The sequence below is a fragment of the Protopterus annectens genome, chromosome 17.part0 (genome assembly GCF_019279795.1).
Source record: "Protopterus annectens isolate FY-2018-M chromosome 17.part0, PAN1.0, whole genome shotgun sequence".
NCBI lineage: Eukaryota > Metazoa > Chordata > Ceratodontiformes > Protopteridae > Protopterus > Protopterus annectens.
In genome coordinates, this window is record NC_056751.1 from 375,789,737 (window position 1) to 375,816,851 (window position 27,115).

A 27,115-nucleotide genomic window follows, 5' to 3' on the forward strand; every position below is an offset into this window, starting at 1 on the left:
TCAAGTGATGGTGTGGAGCATTATGAGCGTTTTTGGAACAGGTTGGCTCTACATTGTTTAGGGAAACATGAAGCAGGAACAGTAGAAATTCATACTACAGCAACATATGTTCCCTCAGCTATGTGACTGGGCAAAGAAGAAGGGATTTACTGGGACAGGGAACTTCATCTTCATACACTGTGGTACCCCATGTCACAATGGTCGACAACTGACAAGTTTCCTTGAGGTCCACGGTATTGAAGTGTTACCATGGCCAGGTAACAGCACAGATATGAATCCAATAGAGAACTTGTGGGCTGTTTTGAAGTTAGAGATAAAGAATAGGACCATAACAAACAAGCAGCAACTGACTGAAGAACTCATTTCAACATGGGTGTGCAATGCTTCTATGTCTGAACATTTTCATGAACTTGTTCATTCTATGCCTCAATGTGTTAAATCCTTGATAATGACCAAAGAGTCATTCACAAAATATTAATACAGTGTATTAGAACATTTTCTCATTTAACATGAATTATATTGTTTGTTGTTTCATATACTGGTATTGAGTCATATGTCGAAACAACAATAAAAGCAAAAATAAAAACAATAAAACACTGATTTCTATTAATTTGGCTGACCCTGTATGCTTGGACATTTTTTTACCTGTCTTGTCTGATAAAAGACAGATTTACTATAAGCCAATGGAATATATTCCCTCTTCGTTATCTGCTCTGAATGCTCAATAACTGCTTGCAGTAGCACATAGATTTGTTTATAAAAAAAACTTAGGTTTTACCTTGATCTTTTAAATGTTAGGATAGTGATTTAAGGTTTTGGACAAGGCAGGTTTTTGTTTCAAAAATATACTCCTGATATAGAGCAAGTTGCTATGTCTACTACTTAGTTCTGAAGCATGTTTTTTGAAAATGTATTTCCCTCTGATAAAGATATCAAATTCAGTGAAGTTATGGGTAAGAAGATAAATGTCTCATATTCTGTGATTTTCTCATTTCTGAATACTTAATTTTTATTTTGAGAAAGAGATATGACATTATATATAGACTTGTGAAACATTATTTGAACTTTCTGAGAAAGTTAACATACCCAACATTAGTAGATTAGCAAGTACAGCAGAAAAATAGCTAATTTTACCTAAAATTGTACCTCTGATACATTTTTTTTTCTTTATTTATGTCTATTGCATCTTTGGTGATGATACAAAACAAGCACCGCTTAAGGGCATTCCTACTGAGATAATGATTTTAATGATATGAAGGGGCAATTGTGTCAAAAATTGTCATTTTTAGTTGAGGAGCTCATGGCTTCTTTCCAAAATTACAAAAGAAATGACAAGCTGGTGAATTTTTGAAATTATATATCTTGTATTTAGATATATTATCTGTTCTTCTATCTTTGGATAAACAACAGCCTTTTTTTCTACTAGGGGATCCTTTTTGCATAATTCCTTATTTTATGGGCAATCATTTTGTTTCAAGGTTCTAAGAAGAAGAAGAAGAAGAAATCCTCAGTATTGGGTTACGTCAAAAAGGAACCAGAAATTTAATTGATCAGCATCCTATGACGCAGACATATGTTGAGATTCTGTACTCTTTCTTGCTTTCTGTGCCATCCTGTAACACTATCAATTTATTTGGTGAAATATTTTAGATTTTTCTTCCAGTCTTACATAATTGAGAACAGTAGAAACACAATCAGCTCCACAGTATTCAATGTGAGGTCTTACAACTCTCCCATCACAACTAGAGATATTATGTAAAGTGTCCCAAATTACACTGTTTGATGCCCATAAGTGAAGGGTGTCAGCGAAATCCTGCAAAATAGCTTGGTCATTGACAGAACTGACAGTTGCCCCAAGTTTAGTATCACAGGCAAACTTGCTGTCTAATACTCTGTAATACCCTACTTTGAGATGAAAAGTCAGACATAAGCAAATTAAACAGCAGGGGTCCAATCAATTCTGAGAGTGGACAAAATGGTCTTACCTTGGCCAGGTGCAAGCAGATCACATCAAATAATAAACCCACATAGACTGATTCAAATGTACTCTGGTAAATACTTATACTCAGAAAAACATCTACCTTCAGTAAAACTGTATTGAATAAAATATCCAAGGTAGAGCACCGCCCCTCATTTACCAAAGAACATAACACTCTTTCAAAACATTAACCATACATGTAAGACTAATAGTTCAATGCCTGTCTAGTGTATAGGTATCACCAGCATTAAAAACAAAAGGACAATGTCTGGTTTTCTTATCTGTGGATCAAATCCTTCCTGCAGTCCAACTTAATATAGCCAACATAAAGAAGGTAGCAATGACTCAGATATTTTAGACTAGAAATACCTACTGAGACCATCAGGACCTGCTACTGAACATGGTTTATTTACACTTAAAGCATTATTCACTAAACCCAAGTTTAAAGTAGAACTGGTAATTCTATACTTGCTAAAATCAAAATAAACAACATGCAACTGTTATTTGATAGTGAGGAAACGTCTGAAAATAACTCTTCCACTTGAGATGGATTTGTAAGCAGTACTCCATCCTTGATAATACTAATACTTTACTGAGACTCCTCCCTATAACTTCTTTGATGCCTGATTGTTATACGTTGTACTGGTTGCTAACTTATATTTATATTTCATTCTGGCATATCTTAAGAAATACCTAAAACTTTTCTAAGTTCCTGATATTTTATTGTATTTAACTTGCTTGTGTACTCTTGAACCTCTGCCAGCAAACTTTCATTTTCCTCCAAGCCTGTTTAGTTTACCAGTTCACCATTCTGTATGGCCATGGTGGTGCAGCAGTTAGAGTTGCCACCTCACAGCAAGAGGTTCTCCAGTTCGATTCTCGGCTGGGGTGCCTTCTCTGTGGAGTCTGCATGTCCTCCCTGTGGTCATGTGGGTTTCCTCCAGGTCCTCCGGTTTCCTTCCACATCCTGAAGACATACTGTAGGTGGATTGGACACCCTCAGTTGGGCCTGGGTGTGAGCGTATGCCTTCTGTGGAAGGTTGGTCACTGGGCTGGCAATTTGGCACCTTAAAACTCCACTGCCAATCGTTCTGTGGACTGTTTTTCCACTGTGGCAACCCCTAACCGGGATAAGCCAAAAGGAGATGATGAGAAACAAAAGATCAATAATATATCCATAAGAATGTCCTAATACAGTTGAATATTCTTATCTTCCATAACTTCCAGCCATTTCCAAATTTTTAACTCCTTCTTGATAGCTGGATAATCTGCTTTGTAATATTTCAATATTAGAGAGTAATACTTTAAGCAAGGCTTGCCTATTGCTTTTGCAACTTTCCAGTAAATGTATAAATGCTCAAACTCCTCCCCCACCCAAGTTTCTATTCAGTTGTGCAACAATTGGATAGTAAACTGCCTTTAATCCAAACAACATCAAAAACTTTATCTTGTTGGATACTAACTCCATATAGCCAAGCTCAACAATGGATCTTGCAACAGTTATTGATAAGACAATGGTTTTCCCTAGATCACAGAGGGTGCATTTAGATCTCCCACAACCATAGCAAACCTTCTCCAGATTTTCATTAAAAGCTTTCAAACCGGTACAAGATAGATTCTTGTACTGGTTAGACATGGAGATCTACAAAACAGGGCCACAACCCAATTAGAACATCTCCCAGCAATACTGTTTGTGTCTTTCGGCTTTTCCCGGTTAGGGGTCACCACAGCGGAACCCCGGTCCGCTAATGATTGGTAGTGGATTTTTATGTACTGGGTTACCAGCCCTGATGCACAACCTTAAACGAAGGCATGCCCCATTCACGTATGCCTCCACACAGAAGATGCTCTAGCTGAGAATCGAACGGGACAACGTCTTGCTATGAGGCGACAAAGCTACCGCAGCACTACCACCGCACAATACTAATCCCAGTTATTTCAGAATTAACAATGCAGACCATAGTATATGATTTATATGAGGAGCTAACACATATGGAAATTCTACCTCCTCTTCTTTTGGTTCTCTGAAAATGATAATTCAAAACACAAAAAAAGTACCAGATGCTTATTCCCTTCACTAAACCAAGTATTGGTAATAAACAGTATCATAATTATTACCCATGGCTTTTGCCTCCATCATTTTGGACTTCTTACTCAGACTCTTATCACAGCTTAACAAGCACTTCATGTCATGATGCAGTTTTGTTTTCCTACTGCTTACCCCTTTATTAGTATTAAAAAAGGTTGAGCAATTTTGTTAACCATCTTAAGATTATGTTAACAAAAGGACTAAGATGTTGAAGGTCAAGTCTGAAAAAAAAAACCTTTTATACATAACTTCTTCTCACGTTGTTACTACTTTAAGTGTTTTTTTTTTAAATAAACAAACAGTAGAACCTAAACAAACAGTGCATGTTTTCAGACTTCATAACTATACAGAAACTGGCAGTTACATACATATGCTGTTGAATTACATCACTTGCCACACAGTTTAGAAGCATGACATCATGTCTAAATAACAGTCAGATATCAATACGGTTATATTAGGATTTCTGGGGAAAACAAAATGCCTGCAGAAATATAAGGTACACTGTGGTGCTGCGGTAGCATTGTCGCTTCACAGTAAGATGCTGTCCGGTTCGATTCTCAGCTAGAGCGTCTTCTCCGTGGAGACATGTGTGAATGGGCGTACCTTCGTTGAAGGTTGTGCGTCAGGGCCGGTAACTCAGCATGTAAAAATCAACTACCAATCATTCGCTGTGGCGACCCCTAACCAGGAAAAGCCAAAAGACACAACAACAACAACTGTTATAAGAAGTGCCATAACTGTAATATACAGAGATAGATGACAAACAAGTAATGTAAATGAAACACATTATGCAAGGAGAAAGTCTGTATGACACATCTGAAAAATTTACTTCTCATTTTACAGCTTCTGAAAAACAGTGACGAGAGTAATGTACGGGTATTAGAGAATAATGTACTAGTATTAGAGAATAATGTACTAGTATTAGAGAGTAATGTACTAGTATTAGAGAATAATGTACTAGTATTAGAGAGTAATGTACTAGTATTAGAGAATAATGTACTAGTATTAGAGAATAATGTACTAGTATTAAGATATATTTGATCAGCGGCGTCACTTTTGCAGTACTTTCCATTTTTGTTTTGATTTTACAATTTAAAATGATAAATATTTATCATAAAGGAATGACAGCATACATATATATAATAAATAAAAATATGATATGACAAAATGGTGTAATCAAAGAAAGATAAAAAAAACTGTACCTGAATTTTATTATGTTGCTGTAGATCAATGGTGGACATATGAACCCCATGATTAGCTTCCATATTTGGGTGTCTGTTGACATGTCTCCCCACCAGATTTTTGTTAACAGAGCCTAAATAATAAAAAAAAGTGTTGATTAACCAAAGTATATTTTAACAGTTCAGTACAGAGTTCAACACAGTGTAGGTATACGATGAAATAAGAATGTTACCATGCTTTGAAAGGAGTAGTACAGAATGGTGGGATATCATCCAGTTAACAGCAATGCCCCCCTCCAAGAAATAAAACCTTTCTGCTGCATATCAGTATGCAAAATTTCTTGCCATATTAATAAAGTAAAATGCTGTTGTACTTCAAACTTAAAACCAGGAAAATAGCAAATGCTTTGTTTCTCCAGAAAATGCACTCCCCTAATTTTTGATGGAACAGGATATGAAAATCACATGCTGTTATTGTTCGTGTGTTTGTGGCAAAGGTTTAGACATTTTCCACTACAGGATGAACAGTTGCCAACTTACCCTGTATCATAGACACACCTGGTTCAGTAATAAGCTCCATGTGAGTCTTAACCTCTTCCTTTGACACTTGGTATACCTTGGAAAATTAGGTGGTGACATATGTAAAAAGTTAAGCTGGCTGTAATAGAAATGTAGGCAGAATGCAAATGTTTTTAATGCCATAGAACAGAAATGCATTTACTTCTCAAACAGCATAAAACATTTTTGCTTGTAAGAGATTGTTAGGGAGCAAGAGAAATAACCACTCCTCTCTTTACAAATCATAACTGTCTGGAACAGAAACATGAATGCATTTTCTTAGTGGAATATTATTTCATTACTACTAATTTGATTTTCTTAGAAGAAGGTTATATCATTATTTATGGAAGATAATTTGCAAGGCCCTATAATCCTCAAACCTACAAATATATTTTTAATTATTCTTACCAGGTTAATTCTACTAAAACCAAAACATTTTTACAAGAGAGAATATTGGAAAAAAACTCTAAAGTATGAACCTTGAGACATTTTATTGCATCAGCAGTCTTCCTAAGCAGAATGCTTTTGGAAGTCATAGATTTATACATTCATATAGTTTACAAAGCAGTCAGTCCATGGACTATGATCAGCTTGCCTATAGCCACCCTGTGGAGCTCCTCCTACTTCCAGCTGGGCAAAACAAGTTAGTCTGAGAGGAATTTATTGGAATGTAGGAGGAAATTTCAGTACCCAGAGGACAGCCAGACAGACAGAAGGAGAACAAACAAGCTGAAGTCAGGCAACATTTAGAGGCTATGATAGAACCCAGTCCTTTAAGACAATCCTCTCCTCCTACCACCCAACACAACAACCTGTGAGAGATGCACTTATCTAGCCAAACTGGAGGTAAAGCTCTCTCCAACTAAGACTGAACTTGACAGTCAAGAGGAGAAGGTAAATACTTGCACCACACCACACTCATCACATAGTCCCACTAAACCTACACTACCAAAATCCACACATAGAAACACAAAAACATTCACAGAGGCTCTCAATAATAATCTGCTCAAGCAACAGAGACCTCCAAAGCAGAAACGCAAGCAAGCTCCACCCCCCAATACAACCCAAATGACTCATAGCCCATAGACTCAGTATGCCAATAAACCACAGCCCATACGCCAAACCAACGTACCCAACACACTAGTCCTAGGTGACTCTATAGTCAGGCACACTGATGTCCCACTCACCAGGCTAAACAAGTAGAAGGTTACTGTCAGCTGCATGTTGGGTGCCAGGATCCGCCACATAACCCACGTACTCAGGTCACTCCACAACAAGTACAAATATGACTCTGTCATTGTCCATGTTGGTGTGAATGACCTGATATGTACCTCCCTGGACTACATGAAAAGAGACATGGAAGAGCTCTCCAATCTTGTAGCCCAGGCCAGTATGACCCTAGCCCTGAGTAGCATCCTGCCATCACCCAGAGTGATATCACAGTAGCCCAGGCAGGTATGACCCTAGCCCTGAATAGCATCCTGCTATCACCCAGAATGATACCATAGTACAAGGACAAAATGATTGACATCAACAACTGGCTAAGCTTCTGGCGTCATTCTAAAGGGATCCAGTATCTGTCTGCCTGGGTCAACAGACCACAATTCTTTGCCAGAGATGGCCTGCACCTGTTGCCCCTGGGATTCTGGATACTGGCTAAGGCTCTTGCTGTCCCTATAGTGCCTTTTTTAGGTAAGGTTCAAATGATAAATTCACCACTGTAACAGGAACAGGCAAACAAAAACTTAGGGTAATGCTACTCAATGCTAGAAGTCTAAATCTCAAAATGCACTCAATTGAGGCACTCCTTAAAATGGAGAACATCAGTATCTGTGCAGTGACTGAGACCTGATTCAAGACTCTAGAGAGCATCCATGCATTACCAGGCTATAACTCATACCACACTTTTCGGCCATCTAACCTGGACCAGAACACCAAAGGCGGAGGTGTGTCCATATTCATTAAGGATATCCATACCTCCAGGCTAGTTGCGCAGAATAATGCATCAGAGGTTATCCAAGTGCAACTAACTCGGAGCAAAACTACAGTCCAAATTGTAGATTGCTACAGATCTCCCACCATGCCCCAGGATTCCTACTCCTCTTTTCTTGATATACTGGAAAATGTTAGGGTTCAACCAAACACCCTAATAATGGGTGATTTCATCTACCCCACCATTAACTGGGAAAACTACTCATGTACCAACTCCTTTGCTCAACGCTTTCTGGAATTCATAAATTCCAATGCCCTGGATCAACTTATCCACACCCCCACCAGGGACAACAATATCCTAGACCTAGTCATTACCAACATGAGTGACGGGTGTTCCACACCTGAAATCAACTCCTTGTTGGTCATATCCGACCATAAGCTAATCACCCTAGATATTCACATCCCGCCCCCACCCACCATTAAGGAAACCAATGTAAAAAAATTCTCCAAAGCCAGCTTCATGCTTCTTAAGACAGAAGTGGTGAACGTCATGACACCCATGCAGATGGACAATACAGTTACAACTGCTGAATCCTACACAAATGCACTCTATAAGCACTTACACGAGTACATGGATCGTGCTATCCTCCAAAAAATGGAAGCCAATCTGGTGGTCCCCTGCCATAAACAAACTCTACAACAGAAGCAAGAAACTGTTGCAAAAGAGATTAAAATCCCATGAGTGGAGGAGCTCCCTGGTTAGCCTCAGTAAGAAGCTGAGATCCCTTATAAGATCCTCCAAAGTTAGCTACGAAAACAAAATCGCCACTGATTCTAAGGGCAACCACAAAGCAGTCTATAGCTATGTCAAGAATCTCAATGGCAACACCCAGATTTGCTCTGAGTTACAGCACAAAGGCACTGAAATTACAGAACCAACTGATATTGCCAACATCCTGGCAGATAGGTTCAGTGCTAACTTTACCCCCCTCTCACCCCTAAAGGGCCCATATATATACAGGAAGAATGCAGAGTCCCTGTAATCACATCTATGCAGGTAAAATCTGCACTCTCTAAAACCAAAAACACTGCATTCGTGGGACCGGACAACATCCCAGGCTGTGTTTTACACGAACTTCAGAATGAACTGGCTCTACACCTAAGCACAATGTTCAGTCATAGTCTCACGTCAGGCTTTGTGCCCACTGAATGGTGCACAGCAACAGTTATCCCACTCCACAAAGGGGGAGCCACCAGTGATCATGGGAACTATCGCCCTATTAGCCTGATGAGCCTGGTCTGCAAGGCCATGGAACGTATCATCATGTAACTCATAAACAAAGACATTGGTAACCTCCAAACTCTGGACCCCACCCATTTCGGGTTTGTGAAAGGCAGATGATGCCTTCTGAACCTGATTGACTTCTTTGAGGTAGTCACCAAAGCCGTAGACGAGGGTAAGCTGGTTCACACAGCCTATCTTGACCTCGCCAAGGCTTTTGACACCATCCCCCATTCTGGAATTATAGCTAAATTCACTAAACTAGGTATAAATCCCTACGTCACAAGATGGGTTGCCAACTGGCTCACTGACAGAACCCACACTGTAAACGTTGCAGACTCCAAATCTGACTTCAAACCAGTGACAAGTGGAGTACCACAGGGATCAGTCCTGGGACCTCTCCTGTTTGGTATCTACTTCTCTGAAGTACGGGCTAACACAGAAGGCCTCTGGCTAACAAAGTTCACAGATGACTGTAAACTAGGAGCCATAGTCAAGTCCCCAAATGATGTGTACATCCTACAGAAGGGCCTCACTGAGACAGATGCCTGGTGTCAGAGGCATGGCCTCAAGCTCAATGCCAAAAAGGGCATTGTTATCCCCTTTGGTAAAAACTCTGTACCCATGAACTATAGCATAAACAGCAGTCTACTTAACACTGAATGTGTGATAAGAGACCTTGGGACCTAGGTGGACAGTAGTCTTTCCTTTGATAATCACATCGCCACAGTAGTCAGGAAATCCTTCTATGTGGCACACCTCATCACAAAACGGTTCTCATCCAGGAAAAAAGAGGTCATTATTCCCCTTTACTTGGCACTCATTAGACCCATTATAGAGTACACCACCCCTTTTGGAATATACCTCACAAGACATCTGCAGCAGGTGGAAAGGCCACAAAAGTAGCTCACAAAGAGGATTACTGGCCTCAAACAGATGCCCTACAGTGACCATCTCAAAAAACTCCAGCTTTACTCTGTAGCATATCGCCTACTCCAAGGAGATCTCTGCCTAACATATAAAGCTATGTTAAACCCAGAGCTGTTGGACATGCTACACCTAAAGAAATCCCAATCCCTCCGAGCTACATGCTCTGGGGACCTAAACCTTGTCACGACAATAATCAGGACATGCTGGAGGGATAGATTCTTGTCCCAGAGATTTCCTATACTGTGGAACAAGCTACCCATATATGTCAAGCAAAGTTCCTCATTAGCACTCTTCAAGAAAAATCTTGGTGAGTGGATGGGAAATAGGAAATACACCCCGGGGATCATTTCTGTGGCTCTGCTCGACAGGGGCACAGGAAATTAACTTTCTTGGGTGACGTAAGCCAGGGAACCTTGTTGGCTAGGCTTACGTAGGCCCTTAGGCCGATAGCACAGTACCTACCTAGGAACCTATAAAAAGTAGTACATATCTCCGTTGTACTGTGCTGTCCACATTAGTAAGCATGGTTCCATAATAACAATAACTGAAAGGACCATATGTAGTGTAACAATGTTTACCAATAAATTATGTTTTGAGAAGTTCCATGAATAATTATGATTTCAAACATGAGCTCAGAAGGTCATAAATATTTATTTTATTTATTTATTTTATTTTATTGCATTTGTTTACCAGGAAAGTCCACTCGGCTTAAAAGAACCCATTTTCAGTGGAGGCCCGGGGAGAAAAGCTTCAACGAGGACATAGATACAGAAAAAATATATACATTAATTGGTACAGAAGTAGAAACAGTGTTACAGATAGTAAATATAGTAACATATACAGAATATATACATAAATGCAGGAATCTACTTTGTTTGATTGCAGTAATGTATACAGAAAATATACATTAAAGCAGAATTCAATGTGGTATAAACAGAGATATATTAATCAGTATTATTGTACCAGTGTTAACAAGTGAAGATAAAAATAAATATGGAGAAAGTGCCATCAGTCACTAGTAGCAAAAGATATTGGTGTTTAGTAATCATCTAAGGAGAGTGAAGAGGTTTGGTTATAGAGCAGGAACATAGCCAGGAAGAGTTATATACCATAAGACGTACACTTTCCAGATAATTCTTATATTTGGTATTATTCTTTATATTACGATTTTCATAATTATATCTCTTTTTTGAGTTTATGGAGGAATGAAGCAACAGAGTTAAGATATGTTAGGTTACAGAAGCTGCTTTTGCTAAACTTGTTCACTTTATTTTCTATTTCTAAGTATATTATGAGTAAAATTGGTTTCTTTAATATTTTGTAATTTAAATTTGAAGTGGAAGTATTTGTCTTTTAGTGTGGTGGTTGCCTTTTTTAGCACCTTCATCTCCCACTGATGTGGGTTCTGGCACACTTTAGCTAGCTTACAATGTATAAGAATGTGTAGATTAACAGTACAATATTAAAAATCTTTAAGTTATCTGATTTATTTTCATATAATATGAACTAGCCATGTACTATATTTATTCCTTTCCCTTTCTTTGACAGCTTCTCCAGCACCCGAGCTTCTAAATGAGCCAGGGTGATCTTCATCATAGTCAGAGCTCTAACCCTATATACCATTTTAATTTACAATACCTTTCTCTGCTTTTCCAGTAATAATTTATGTGGAAATTAGTTGAACTTTTTTGCTTCTGTCTGTGATTTGGATATTATTTTTGATGATAGGCTGATACTCTGGGATAAGATCTTAGCTGGCCTGCATACACAGAACTAGTTAGGTATCTGCACTGGTTGTCATCTGCAATCAGATTTGTATTTAAAGTTTTGATTCTCGCCTACTGTGCCCTTTACAGTCTGTACCCTGCCTATCTAAAGTAGTTGCTGTGACCCTATATTCCACCTAGTCACCACTGATCCTCAGGTTAGAAGCTGACAAAAATTCCGTGGACATTTTAGAGACTTCTGGAATGTTATTCTTTGCATACCCTTCCCCAGTCTTGTGGAACCATCTACCTTCCCTGATTATGGTGGGTGACACTAACTACTCTTTCTGGTGGTTTCTGAATTAGAATTTTTGCAGGAGAGTCTATCAGTAAAATAAAAAAAACACTCCTGTGATGGTGCTACAGCTCTTTAATGGACACACATAGACAAACCTGGTAATTCACCATAAAACACAAAACAATCCACAGACTTAGCACTTTCGCCCAAACAATATGGACTTCTTCAGAGTCCATAAATGCAATTACAGAAACACTTAAATACCCTTCAATCAATTCAAACTAACCAGTAACATGTCACAAGCAGTTTCACTGGTTAATATAGTCATTATAAATACTTACATCACACTAATAATAAACCTTAAATAAATATTTGATTCAGTTGATAAACAATAATATGTATGTACATAGAATATATTAAAACAAAAAGGCCCTATAATCCTCAAACCTACAATTATGATGAAGTCCTGTTAAGCAGGATGAAAGCGCTTATTCCAGTTAAGATATCACATACAGTGATTTCATACTTGTTCACTTTGGGAGTCTTTATGGTCCTCGCTTACATTTTTTGCCTGTGACAGCAGTTATTGACTTTTTGTTTGGATTTAGTTGGTGTTTGGGGCTGCTTTCAATGTTTTGTATTACATAGTATATATTAACAAATATGTTATAAAAGTTAAGACAAATATTGATATATAGATATATATAAAATATACCTGTAATTACATATATATATTTCATATAAAATCCTAACACTTCAGTATTTCTGTTTTATGTTTTATTTTCCTAACCTAGCCTATCTAGATCTCCCCAAGGCTTTCGACACCATCCCCCACTCTGGAATTATAGACAAACTCACTAAACTAGGTATAAATCCCTATGTCACAAGATGGGTTGCCAACTGGCTCACTGACCAAACCCAGACTGTGAAAATAGCAGACTCGAAATCCAACTTCAGACCAGTGACAAGTGGAAGGCCACAGGGTTCAGTCCTAGGTTCTCTCCTGTTTGGTATCTACTTCTCTGAAGTACAGGCTAACACAGAAGGTCTTTGGCTAACAAAGTTTGCAGATGACTGCAAACTAGGAGCCATAATCAAATCTCCTAACGATGTGGATATCCTATAAAAGGGCCTCACTGAGACAGATGCCTGGTGTCAAAGCAATGGCCTCAAGCTCAATGCCAAAAAGTGCATTGTCATCCCTTTTGGTAAAAACTCTGTAGCCATGAACTACCACCTAGGCGGTAGTTTACGTAACACCGAAAGTGTGATAAGAGACCTTGGGACACAGGTGGAAAGTGGTCTCTCCTTTGATAATCACATTGCCACAGTAGTCAGGAAATCCTTCTATGTGGCACACCTCATCACAAAAGGTTTCTCATCCAGGAAAAAAGAGGTAATTGTTCCCCTCTACTCATCACTCATTAGACCCATTATAGAGTACAACGCCCCTTTTGGTATGTACCTCACAAGACATCTACAACAACTGGAAAGGCCACAGAAATACCTTACAAAGAGAATTACTGGCCTCAAACAGATGCCCTATGCAGACCATCTCAAAACAACTCCAGCTTTACTCTGTGGCATATCACCTACTCAGAGGCGATCTCTGCCTAACATACAAAGCTATGTCAAACCCAGTGCTGTTGGACATGCTCCACGTAAAGAAATCCCAATCTCTCCAAGCTACATGCTCTAGGTACCTAAACCTTGTCACCACAATAAACAGAATATGCTGGAGGGATAGATTCCTGTCTCAGAGACTTCCCATACTCTGGAACAAACTACCTATCTATATCAAACAAACCTCCTCATTAGCACTCTTCAAGAAAAATCTTGATGATTGGATGGGAGATAGGAAATTCACCCTGGGGATCACTTCTGTGGCTCTGCTTGACAGGGGCACAGGAAAATAATTTTCTTGGGTGGCAAAAGCCAGGGTACCGTTTGGCTAGGCTTATATAGGCCCTAGGGCCAATAGCCTATTACCTACCTATGAACCTATAAATGTATCTACCGTCAATTTTAATATACTCAAAATGGAAGTATGGTCATTTAAACCTGGTATGATGTCAGCTTTTAATTTTATCTGCCAAATTAATTCCATAAATTTACTTCTATGCTAGCATTTGAAAATGCTGTACAGAAATTAATGCCTGTAATGCATTACCTCAGCATCTGCCAGTTGAGTGCTTAACACCTTGCTCCCTGGGAGGTTGTCCCCTTTATCCCACCTTAGCTACTCTTCTGGTGTTTGGTATACATGTATGGAACATTGAGAGCTCCAAAGTGCACCTTGTCCCACCAAGAAATTGTTCCCACTGCTGCTGCTTCTAGTCCTGCCTTCCAGATAGCAAAGTCTGTGCTGTCCATAACTGTATAACCTCCTTGTTAGGTGCACCAGCTGTCCTGTTGCCCTGGGGTGTGCAGTAGCTGGAATTCTATACATCTTGCTATTCCATGTTTGAAAAAGATATGGGCTAAGAGTCTTGTTGCATTTCAGAGCACACAAGCTAGAGTGCGGTGTGCCCTGCTTCTCCATTGCTATCTACAGACATGCTGTGACTGTCCTGTGTACCTGTATGGAGCTAGACTGCAGTACTGTGTTCCCTGTACCAAAGCTAAACATGTCTTCATGTCTGCATGTGAAAAATGCCATGAGTGATGCATTGAGCTCAGTATGCCCTACCTTTCTCTCTGTGCTGTACTGAGCAGCTAAACAATAAGCAAATCTATATTTGAATCATGCATCTGTCAATAAAGCATCAGAGATGCCATTTGACTTGTGTCTGGGATGCACTGCAGAGAGTATCTGTGATTGTGACCAAAAGAGCTTTACAAGTGGTTGTATAACAGAATTTGGTTTAATGTGATATGCAATCAGGCACAGTGGGTTAAAATAGCAAACTGCATTAAAGTTATATCATGTGCATAGTGATTAGATTCTTGTAATCTTCTTAGGCTTACTCTGTAACTCACATAACCAGAAAATTGTTCCTGAGTTACACCGAAAATCAGTGAACTGTTTCTTGTGGATGTTCCCTGCTTAAAAAGTGGCTAAATATATTTTGATAAACTTGTATTTTACAGATGTGAAACTAGAAGGGCTTGAAGGCTTTTAAAAGTCATATCAAATGTCAACTACCCCATATAATTATTACACATTAAATTTTCCTTATGGGCGAAACATGATTAGATTTAGAGATCTTTGCAAAGTTAAATGAAATACAGCATCCCTTCTTATTTTATGTACTTGTTATGCAATACTTTGCCACTTCATGTACGTTTCAGCTTGCCATCAGCTGCTCAGTGATGCTCTAGTCACTGGTAATCACCATGGCTGGGGCCACAGCAGTGAGTTGAGGTGGAGAAGTGGAGACAGAGAGTGGAATAACCAGCACCATCAAATATGTCATTGTGTTATGTCAGAATTTTTTTTTTGTTATGGCCTGTCTGGGTAGAGCTTATGATGTTATAACATGTGTCATTTAAACTCCACATGCTGAATTCATTGGCAGTTGACAATGCAGTTATAACACTGTTTACATTATCAGGGGAGTACCATACCACATGCATATATCCCACCCGACATTCTGTGATGAGTGGGCCAGCAATTTACACCCCATCCTGTCCCTCCTCTGGCGCACACAGTTATGGAATATTATTCATCACAACAGTCAGAATTTAAATGCCATTATTCTTTATTCTGCTCATTGGTAGATCTAAGAAAATGATAGTTTAATTTGTTTATGCTGCACATTTTTGTACCTCTCAGCTTCTATAATTTAGACATAACATTTTGGCCCTCAGATTTAGGCTTGCTCCATATCAGACCTGTTTATGGGTACATACTTTATTAAATACATAAACAACGTCTGTGTAAAGATTCAACATCACTAGCTCTATAGGGTCTAGCAAATAAAGAGCTCCTATTGTGAAAAATAAGAAATTGCTCCTCTTTAAACATCTGCTATCATTTTCAAAGGCCAGTGCTTTGATTTTTAATGCTCAGTGGTTGACAGGTATAGCACTACTTATTTGGCTTTTGAAAGAATTTATTTTATTTATTTTACATTTGTTGAAAGAAGAAATAAAATAGAAAATTTCAGTAGCACATTTAGTGAATATTTGCTAAATATGAAGCTCATGTCTAGTGTTGATAGTGAAAAAAATATGTAACTGCTGCTACATAAGTACGACACAAAAAAAGATTGACTCTATGCCTACACATTTGGTTGCTGTGTATCTCCCAACCTAGTTTCAGTCTCAGAATAAAATGCAAAATGCTTTCCAGTGAGTAGAAAAGAAATTATCGTACATGTTGGAAATCTTTATGCAAATCTTCTGGCCAGGAACATATAAAACAAGACAGCATCTCACTTTGGAAATTGAATGCATAAATTAAAATTGTCACACACTGTCTCATCTTCAGTCATGTATAACTGATGACCTTGCTTTGTTGTACAAATAAAACTACAAAAATGATTTTCACTTCTTCCAGAAATATTGTCTCATGAGGAGAAACTCAAATTATGTACAGTGTAATGATGGACCTGCTATCACAGCAAAACAAAACTGTGAAATATCCATCCATCCATTTTCTGAACCAGTAGTCCAGCTGAGGATTGCTGTTGTAGCAAGCCAATGAAATAGAACAGATTTCTCTATCCCAGTAAACATTCTATTGTGAGATATAATTCCTGTATCATGTCCTGGATCTACCCAGGTTCTCTTTCCAGTCAACCATGCCTGCTACATCTCCTGTAGGAGGTGCATAGTGATCATCATCCCAAACCACTTCAGCTGACCCCTTCTGACCCAAAAGAGTCTCCCAGATTGCTGAGCCATTCATTTTATTTTGGGGAGTAAGCACAGCTACCCTGTGAAGGAACCACACTTCCTCCACTTGTTTCCTGATCTCATTCTTCTATTCGCTACACAAAGCTCGTGACCACAGGTGAAGTTAAGGACACTGACTTACTATAAATAGAGAACATCGTTCTGATATCATAAGTACAGGCCAGTACAATGTCTACTTCACTGCTATTGCATCCATATCAGTCTAGTGAAGCTGATAGTCAGTTGCCTGAAATAATAATATTGCTCCCACTCAGTTGCCCCAGGTCTTTAATGTTGCTTGCATTACATTGTTATGATGCTTTATTACTTGAAGCATAGTGGATTTTATGTTTTCCAAACTTGTAGTCTTCTGGAGAATGAGTAAGGCAGTTTTTTCATTGCTTGTCACAGGTCAGTCTTTCTCAAAGATGTAACAACTTTTGTCTTTGAATAATAAATTAAACAGGCTGTGTGGAAACAACAACCCCCTCACATACCATGCAGCAAGCCTCTCCAAAAAGAATGCTTTTGAACTATTTTACATGGTGTTTCATGTGCTTGAAATTGTACTAGCTTAAGCACATGTGTTTTGAAAATGTTATACTGGAACAGTCAGTTATGAGCAATATTTGCTTGGCAACCATGGTACAAACTTGGTAGTTTTGAAGACTCATAGTGGATCCACCTCCTGATCTTCTGTATGTTTAGTCATAAACAAGTCTGCAAGATCATTTGCCTACAAAATGATCAAACTCCTCCACCTGGAGAAGTTGCTTCCCTCCCATCTAAAAGAGGAACTCCTCTGTTTCTCAGACAGGTCTGTGAACCTCTGATTTGGAGGTGGGCATATGACTTAAAAGCCTCCTACAGAAGGGCCCTAAAGTTGCATTTATTTAGCAGGCCTTTTAAGTTTGAATAGGGAATCTGTTTTTATTCTCAGTAATTTACATTATTTATAACCTTTTACCGCACATATATTTATATTTGTCATATTAATCATACTATATTTTTTAATTGTAAAAAAAAAACATAGGTATATTTAAATGCTTAGATGTTAAACATTTAAAAACCTAAATAAAAAAAAAACTATATGAAAGTGGAGCAGTAATCATCTTATAGCAAGACCTTCTATGCAAGAATGGGGCTGACTTTCTTAATTCCAAAAACAATTTTATGGCCACATCAAATGAAAGTAGAAAATGTCAAAGAAACTTATTGGAGTTATTAAATTACAAACAATAAAGAAAAGCTCTAGGTGTGATATGCTTTTTTTAATACCTGAAGCATATAATATAAACGGAAAAGTACAAGGAATGGATATTACATTCTAATTACTGGTGATCTAATGATCAAACATTTGCACAGAAGTATGGCCGACTTGAACACTAAAGTAATAACATTTACTTCCATAGCCATAGCTCTGAAACTGCCATCAACAAAACATGGAAAACTGTATGATGTCTCTGCTCTGGACCAGTAATCAAAGACCCTCAATCCTCACCACTGACACCCGTGGGGAGTGTTCACTTAGAACAAAAAAAGATATACACACTATTTTCAGATGCAGCACTCTGCACCAAGCACAATTTCCCTTAAGATCACACAGGGAGCACACTCCAGTCTTGGGAGGTGGACTTCCTCTCCAGGTCCCAGATAAGACCCTACCTTTTTCTCTAATGAAATCAGTGCTCTGTGTCCTTGTTCCAAGTAGCTAACAGACACACTTTCTTTGAGATTTGATTTACACACACACACACACACACACACACACACACACACACACACACACACACACACACACACACACACACACACACCTGGGAAAGGCTGGCATAGATTTACCTGCTATGCTACATCCACCCAGACTATAAGGTAGATTCATTGCCGCCAGCCAGGTACTTTAAGGCTCTTACCAGGGTACCCAATTACTCTTAATAAAATTAATAGTTATACGAATGGTAGTGTTAACCAATCAGCAAGACTTTCAGGAGCATGAAGCCACAGTGCCACAAAGTAAATGCAATTACTCTCAAAGGTTAAAATATTTTCTAAAAGATCATCAGAATAAACAGTATAAATATATTTAATAATAAATAATTAAATAGAAAACATGAAAATAAACACCAGAGTTTCGGTTCACATGAAATATTAAAAAATAACACACATGGAAAGACTTAGACAGACACAGAAAAAGAATACTTTTAGCTAATCTCACAATATTTTCCTAACTGACTGAAGAATTGCCGTTTCCTAGTTAAGTTACTTACTAAAGTAAGGCAAGATGAAGTAGGTGAGTGGTCTTGTCAGTTCCAAAATAGAGTACTGAGTGTCACTGACACATCTCTCAGTCTATATATATATATATATATATATATATATATATATCTCCACCAAAAGTAAGCAGCCAAGCAGGCAAAGGAAAGTAAAAACCGCCAACACACAATTAGGACTGTATTACTCCAAAATGAGCACGAAAGTAGTATTCAAGCAGTATCAAAAAAGGTTTATTTAACGTACATCCACTCTGGTAACGTTTATACACACACACACACACACACACATATATATATGTATATATATATATATATATATATATATATATATATATATATATATATATATACATTTCAGTGCTGGCTACAGAATGACATCACATCCTGTCATCTGACTCTGTGCTTCCCACACTACCCTCTCCATGGAAACTTGAACCAGGATCTGGTACAGATGTGTCACAATACAAACCCAGAGATTTGCTAAGGCTTATTACAGCATCTGGAGACTGTAAAACAATTCCTGCCCTTTCATCTTTCCTGCAGAGGCTAACCAACAATTCTCTGGCACCCCAGGGTAGCAATTAGTTCACCACTAAGGACAATAAAAGCAGGATCCCAGCCCATACATTGCATCTCTGGTGGCATTCAGTCCTGTCAGATAAAATCTTTATGGCCTAAACCAAGTCAATTAATTTCAAGCTATTTTTCTTAAGGTTAGCTGGGCTGAGCTTAATCCTGTCCAGCATCCTCTCTTAAGATATATACATTTAATCAATTACAATACAATCTGACATATGTGTATATTTCTTTTCTGTTCAGCAGGACCCACTGTTGATACATTTTTAACATAAGCAACTTTACAAGCACATTTTTAACACAAGCATTTGTACAAATCAGTTTGATATTCAAATGACATAAAATTCTATATAAAACTCCAGCTAGTTATGCTGGCATATGTCACACATGCACTGTCCTACTTTGTGGCATAGCTGGCACTACCTCATGTTATCACATCTTTTTCCGCTTTTAAGACTCAAACTAGTATTTTAAGTGACCCTGAAGAAATGTTGCTTGACAGAAATGAGCCTGTCTGGGAATACATTAACCCATACCCTGTCTTGAGATCCCATCTGCATTGGCATTGCTCACCCCACTATGATGCTGCTGCAGGTGGATGCACCCAGGTTTCCCAGTGAACATGTTCCCAAACTCCTGTAATACTGCTCAGATTTCTTGAATCTGGGTAGTGGATAGCCATTGGGACACTGCTACCCCTTCCACTGAGGTGTCAGGCCGAGTCTCAATGAGGAGATCAGTCATCAGATCCTCCTCAGACTCCTCCTGCCACCCACTGCAAATACTCAGCTCAAGGGCCTCCCTATCATGGTAAGGATTCAACATGTTAACATGGTACAGTTTGTGCTCCTGCCTTTTGCCTAGTAGATTTACCATGTAGTTAACACCACTGACCTTCCTTACCACTTTGAATGGTCCTTCCCAAACTACATGCAGCTTGTTGTGCCTGATGGGAATGAGCACCATAACCTCCTGTCTCACAGCATACTCTCGGGCTTGAGTATTCCTGTCATACCAGACCTTTTTCTGCTGTTGGACTCCTGCCAGGTTCTCCTGGGTGAAGCCCATGATCTCCCTAAGCCTTGTCATGAGGTTTAGGACATATGCCACAATAGGATCCTTGTGGGATTCATACACACCCTCTCACTCATCACAAATCAAATACAAGGGCACCATCACTATGTGCCCATACAGTAATGGATTCCTGGGGTAACTCTCAGTATTCAAACAGTAGATGAGGCAAATATTTGCCCTACTTTCTCTTGAACTGGTCTGAAAATGCTCTTAGCATTGTCTTCAGTGTAGAGTTTAACCTCTCAACAAGACCATTAATCTGGGAGTGGTAGGGGATGTTCTTTAGGTGCTTCATCCCACAGCACTCCGACAGACAAGCCAGAAGGTCTGACATGAAATTGGCACCTTGTCAGTCAGTAATTCTCTAGGGAAACCTACCCTTCTGAAAATATCTAACAAAGCATTTGCCACCTTCTCTGCATTGATGGAGGACACATCCACTGCCTCAGGGTATCTAGTAGCATAATCTTGTACCACTAGGACATATTTTTTCCCTATGGAACTTAGGGTACTCAGAGGCCCCACAATATCCATAGCTGCACTTTGAAATGGCTCCTCAATCACAGGCAAAAGCATCAAAGGAGATTTGACCCTGTCTATTGCTTTGCCTACTTTTTGACACTACTCACAGGTTCTGCAGTACCCTGTTACGTTCCCTGCAATGTCAGGCCAATAAACGTTCTGCATAATACATCTCTAGGTACACTTTATGCCCACATGACCTAGAAAAGCAATGTCAAGGGCTATGGCTAGAAGTGACAGATGGTAGGCTCTAGGCTCTACCAACTGCTGTATTACCTCACCCTGTAGTCCTCCCTCAGGGGTCCACTCTCTAGACAGTAACCCTTTGTTACAGTATACAGACTCCTGTTTTCCTTGAGAATCAGATGCCTTCTTAGCTACCTCCCTCAAGTATTGTAATGTAGGGTCCGAGACGTGACTCTGTCTCAACTCTGCCTTTGTGACCATTCCCAGCTCCCCTTACAAAGGAAGTCTGGTATCTCCTTACAGCAGTGCCTCAATGTCAGCCTGGGTGTTACCACTCATCGCTGCCCTTGCAGTCACCCTATCCAAGAGAACATCAGTACCTATCAGCATCTGTGACTCACCTTCAGGATCACTGCTGCAGGGTAGCTCCCTCCATTAAATAGACACATCACCAGCCCTAGCTTCAGGTGTAGAGTCTGTCTGGGTCTCCCCCAGGCTACCAGATCCACATGCCTTTCTCCAAGCCTGACTGAATGTAACTGCATGCACACAAGGAACTGCATTATCAAAATCATTCCCTATCAAGACATCTGCAGGGATATCTTCAAACACAACTACTTGCTTCCTTCCTTTTCCACTCTCCCAGTCAGGGTGACTCCTGGTCAAAGGTATTTTGAATGGGGTCCCTCCTAAAGTTCTGACTGGAGTGGACTCCCCAAACAAGTACTGCTCCTCTTTAACCACTGCAGGCTTCACAATGGTTATGTCAGAGGCTGTCTCTCTCTCTTAGCAGGGGCCTGTTTTCCATCCACTAAAACTGTATACTATTATGGTATCCCTGTTGTCTCCAGATAACTTACCACTGGTATGCTGTTATTCCCACCTGCTGGCTCCCCCAACTTTTGTTCCCCACATTGCTTCAGTGGACATTTGTTTGATACATGGCCCCTTTGGTTAAATTTAAAACATCTAAACCTAGATCCTGTATGTGTACCTGAACTAGGGGCTTCCCCTGTTACTGCTGAACTCTGTTGGGGTGGTTTAGGCTGCCCACCATGGGTTCCCTTATATCCATGTGCAGCACTGGGTATCCTCTTCTTGTGCAGTGGTGCCCTGCTTGCTAAGTAGAGATCCCTTTTTCTCCCCAGCTCATCTGTGGAGTTACACTCCCAGTCTGCCAACCAGATTTTCATGTTCTCAGGCAAAGTGCTAAGGGCTTGTTCCTTCACCAAAAGGTCTGCCAGCCTTTCAAAAGTGGTGACCTGACACCCATTCACCCACCTATGAAAATATGAAAATAAGTACTTAGCTCATCAAGATAATCACACACACTTTCATCTGCCTTATGTCAATGCTCACAAAACTTGTTTCTGTAAGCTTCAGGTGTTAACTTAAAACATTCCAATAAACATTGTTAAACCTTGTCATAATTTAAACAATCAGTATCAGACAATTTAGAAACAGCAGTTACAGCTTTACCATGGAATAAGGTGGTCAGGAACCATACCCAGAGTCCTTAGACAACATCATATTGTCTACATACTCTTTCAAATATATGAATAAAACTATCAAAATGATCACCTTCTTTATACTGTAGAAGACATTTACTGTCCTTTGTTGCCTCTGGGATTCAGTTCTTCTCTTCCCCATTACCTCCACATTCCTGCTGAACAGTCAGCAGGTCTCTCTCATGCTAATGCTCCTTCTTACTTTCTTTGGCCTACAAACACCACAGTGTCTCATTTTCATCAACCTCCAAATGCTGCAGTCTGTCTGCCGATTCTAATTCCATGTGTTTTGCCTCCAGTTCAAGTCTCTTTAACTCCAGATGGGTTTTTTATTTTTTTATTTTATTTTTATTTAACATTTGTTGACCGGGAATGTCCGACTAGGTTCCACAGAGCCTGTTTTCAGCGGAGGCCCGGGGAGAAATGCTCCAGATGCATGTCTTTTTAAACCTTCTGAGGAAACGGTGAACTATCCTGTTTCTGAGGGATGCAAATTCCCATCATCAGACTGGTTATCTTCCTGGTTGCTGGTCCGTGCTGTAACTGGGACTAAGGCTGACATAATTTCCTTCTCATGTTCATTTCCTCCTCATGTTGGCATACACCAGTCCTTTAGATTTGCACACCTTAGCCAACTGGTTCACTGTCAGCTTGCCATAATACTTTGCTGACATATTTGCCTGCTTTCCATGACTAAACTAAACTAACAAAAATAAATAACACTATTGTGAAAAATGAAACTCTGTATGTTTATCTTGTGGCAGCTGAGAGTACACACATGTTTAGTGACAACTGCTTACAGGCTACAGAAGTTCAATTAATATCCACATCAATACTCACCAACATTAGACGTCCTTCCTCTGGGCCAGTAATCAAGGAGCCTCAATCCTCACCACTGACACTGGTGGGGAATGTTCACTTAGAATAAAAAATAGATACACACACCCCAGGATTCACTAATCTTCCATGTAAGACTAGATTAGTCTTACACGGAAGCGCCAGTCTAAGAGTATGATGGCAGCGTGCCATGCATATTAATGAGGGCTTGCTGCCTCAACTCTAAAGCTTACACGGAGCATGGACGAGTGTAGGGGGCGTGTCGGACTGCCGAGCAGTCCAAAAATCCGCGCCCTTGCAATGAAGAAACTCGAGAAATGCCGACTTACATGAGCGAGTCCGCTGACATGTGTACATTGTAACACTACACTCCCCCATATGTTAAACCATGTACAAATGTAAAAATTAAAAGAAATTTTTTTTTGTTTTATTTCTGATATAGCTGCTTGTATTTGTGCGTGTTTGCGTGGGTTAGCCCATTGCTTAGCTACAGTTAGCAGCTTAGACACCGAAGAGGATAATAAGAAAAATACATGCAAATTAAGCAAAATTGCGATAGCATGGTGGTTAGAGCCTTCGCACAAAGAGGAGGCATTCCTGGTTCGAGTCCCACTACTGCACGTTCCATTTTCTATTGGAAATCTGTATACAAAAATATTTCCTGACATTTGCTATGTATAAGTTTTGTAAAAAGCATTGAAATGTTAAATGTAGTAGTGAACGAATTATATAGATATGAAGGAGAAATGGATATGCATTCTGAGGCATGAGTACCTTATTTTAAGCAATATATACCTTATTTTAAGCAATATAAAGTACTGCTAAGCACATTTTGCCAGTATTGAGCATATTTAAATTAAATTGCTCGTAGCTGCGCACCTTGTTAACTAGCGCAATGTCTTTGTGCATAGCTGCGCACCGTGCCAACCAGTGCAACCTCAACTTATTTGCCTGTAGATGTGCACTGCACTAACCAGCGCAACATCGTGCAACGTCGAACAATGTCGAGCAATATCGAGTAACGTTGAGCAACGTTAGGCAAACTCAGGCAAAGTTGAGCAAAGTCGGCTAAACAAGGCCACACCTCCTTTACTGTACCTTAACCAGTCAAGTCTGCCCAGTAGGAAAATAAAAAGCAGTGACAGGGCTCAAACTCAGGATACTGTGTACTATAGTCACAGTACTGAACCACTAAGCCATGACAGCATTTCATAACCATGCACTTTCAACACACCATATTTATCAAAGGAATTTTAAACATTGCCAACATCAGCTAAACAGGTGTGCCTACAGCTGAGTTTTTTCAAAACTGGCTGATCACAAATAAGTGCAGGAAATGAGGCATATTTAAGCTCCACAGGTGGGAATACTTGCTATAACTGGTTATAGCTCCCTTTTGTAGTCAGCATGGCTGGTGTTGGAGATGACACTCGATTTAGAGCACAATGCTGGGGCATTGAGGAGTCCAAAGTAATAGTTTGGACCCCTGTCTACAATCATGAGGAAAGACTCCTGCGGGGCAAGTACCAGGGTATCTAATATAAAACAGAGGCCTGGAACAGTCTTGCTCATGATCTCACCAGTGCCAATGATGTTCCTCGGACTGGTGAGCAGGTCAGGCACCATTATTCTGACCTGAAGCGACGTAAGGAGGATCAACTGGGCCAGTGAATCCAGGAATCCCATGCATTATAGATAAGCTCACCAGCTTAAATATAAACCCCTATGTCACTAGATGGGTTGCAAACTGGCTCAAGGACAGAACCCACATGGTTAGAATTGCTGGAGCCATGTCAGACTCCAAACCAGTTACAAGTGGCGTCCCACAAGGCTCAGTCCTGGGACCTCTCTTGTTCGGTATATATGTACAGGCCAACACGGAAGGACTGTGGCTGACCAAGTTTGCAGATGACTGCAAACTGGGCACCATAATCAACTCTCCAGCCGACACAAGCATCCTCCAAAAGGGCCTCATAGAAACAGACAACTGGTGCCAGAGCCATGGCCTCAAGCTAAACGCCAAAAAGTGTATAGTCATCCCCTTTGGCAAAAACAAAGTGCCCACAAATTACCACATAGGTGGTAATTCATTAAGTACAGAAGAAGTCATTAGGGACCTGGGGACCCAAGTTGATAGCAATCTCTCATTTGACAACCACGTGGCCAAAGTGGTTAGAAAAACATTTTATATAGCCCACCTAATCATGAAGGGATTCACATCTAGATCAGGGGAGGTCATCGTGCCTCTTTACTCATTCCTCATCAGGCCCATAATTGAGTACAATGCCCTTTGGGATGTACCTTACCAGACACCTGCAGCAACTGGAAAGACCCCAAAAGTACCTCACCAAGAGGATCAAAGGGCTCAAACAGATGCCATATGCTGCCGGTTAAAGAAACTCCAGCTCTACTCAGTGGCATACCGCCTGCTCAGAGGCGATCTGTGCCTGGCGATAAAGCCATGTCCAACCGAATTAATGGACATGCTGCACCTCAGAAAATCAAATCCCATCGAGCTACTGCGAGAGACTTGAACCTCAGCACTGAAATAAATAGGACATGCTGGAGGGACAGATTCATAACCCAGAGGCTCCCTTCACTCTGGAATAAAATCCCAGTCCAGGTTAGGCAGAGTCCCACATTGACTCTCTTCAAGAGGAATCTTGATGAGTGGATGGGTGATCGTAGGTTTACCCCGGCTATCACTTCTGTGTCACTGTTAGACAGAGGCACAGTATACTAACCTCAAAAAAGGCATAGCAAAATTAATTTAAAATGGGTGGCGAAAGCCAAACACACTCTGGCTAGGCTTATAAATGCCCTAGGGCAGATAGCCTAGTATGAACCTATGAACCTATGCTTAATGCCCCAGTACTGAGTAAGTAGCCATTGTATTAAGTAGTTAAGAATTGCTATGCTTGTCTATACTATGGATAGGTATGTCTCAATATCACTGCATTTACTTCACAGCTGCAGATGTCTGGGCTATGAATCAGAAGTCCATGAAGATAGGCTGCAAAGGCTGTGTTATCAGGCAGGTTAGTAATTATTCTGCATGTACTGTTATATAAAATAAATGAGAGCGCCTTCAAAAAGTGTTTTAACCCAATAAATAAAGGTGTAATAATCCTTTAATAACTGTATAATTCCTGGAGTGTGTTTGTGTCATTTTCTTTGATATGTTGTTGTACTGTTGCATTCTACAAATAGCAGTGTTGTATTAAGCAGTGTTAACCCACACTTGGGTAGGCTCATATAATGTGGATGAACGGAGTGCCAGTAGCTTTTATGCATATTTACAACCCTCAACTGTTGGTTCATGCCCAGCATGTACAGGTTAATTTGG

At 39.8% G+C, this 27,115-nt stretch overlaps 1 protein-coding gene across 1 annotated transcript in view; it reads right to left on the reverse strand.

The window, feature by feature from the left end:
* The window catches only part of TRPM5 (transient receptor potential cation channel subfamily M member 5), a 749,498-nt gene that overhangs the window by 245,838 nt on the left and 476,545 nt on the right, over positions 1 to 27,115 (reverse strand). The window contains exon 14 of the mRNA XM_044058928.1: positions 5,270 to 5,382. Coding sequence (XP_043914863.1) covers positions 5,270 to 5,382 — 113 coding nt within the window. The remainder of the gene's footprint in view (positions 1 to 5,269; positions 5,383 to 27,115) is intronic.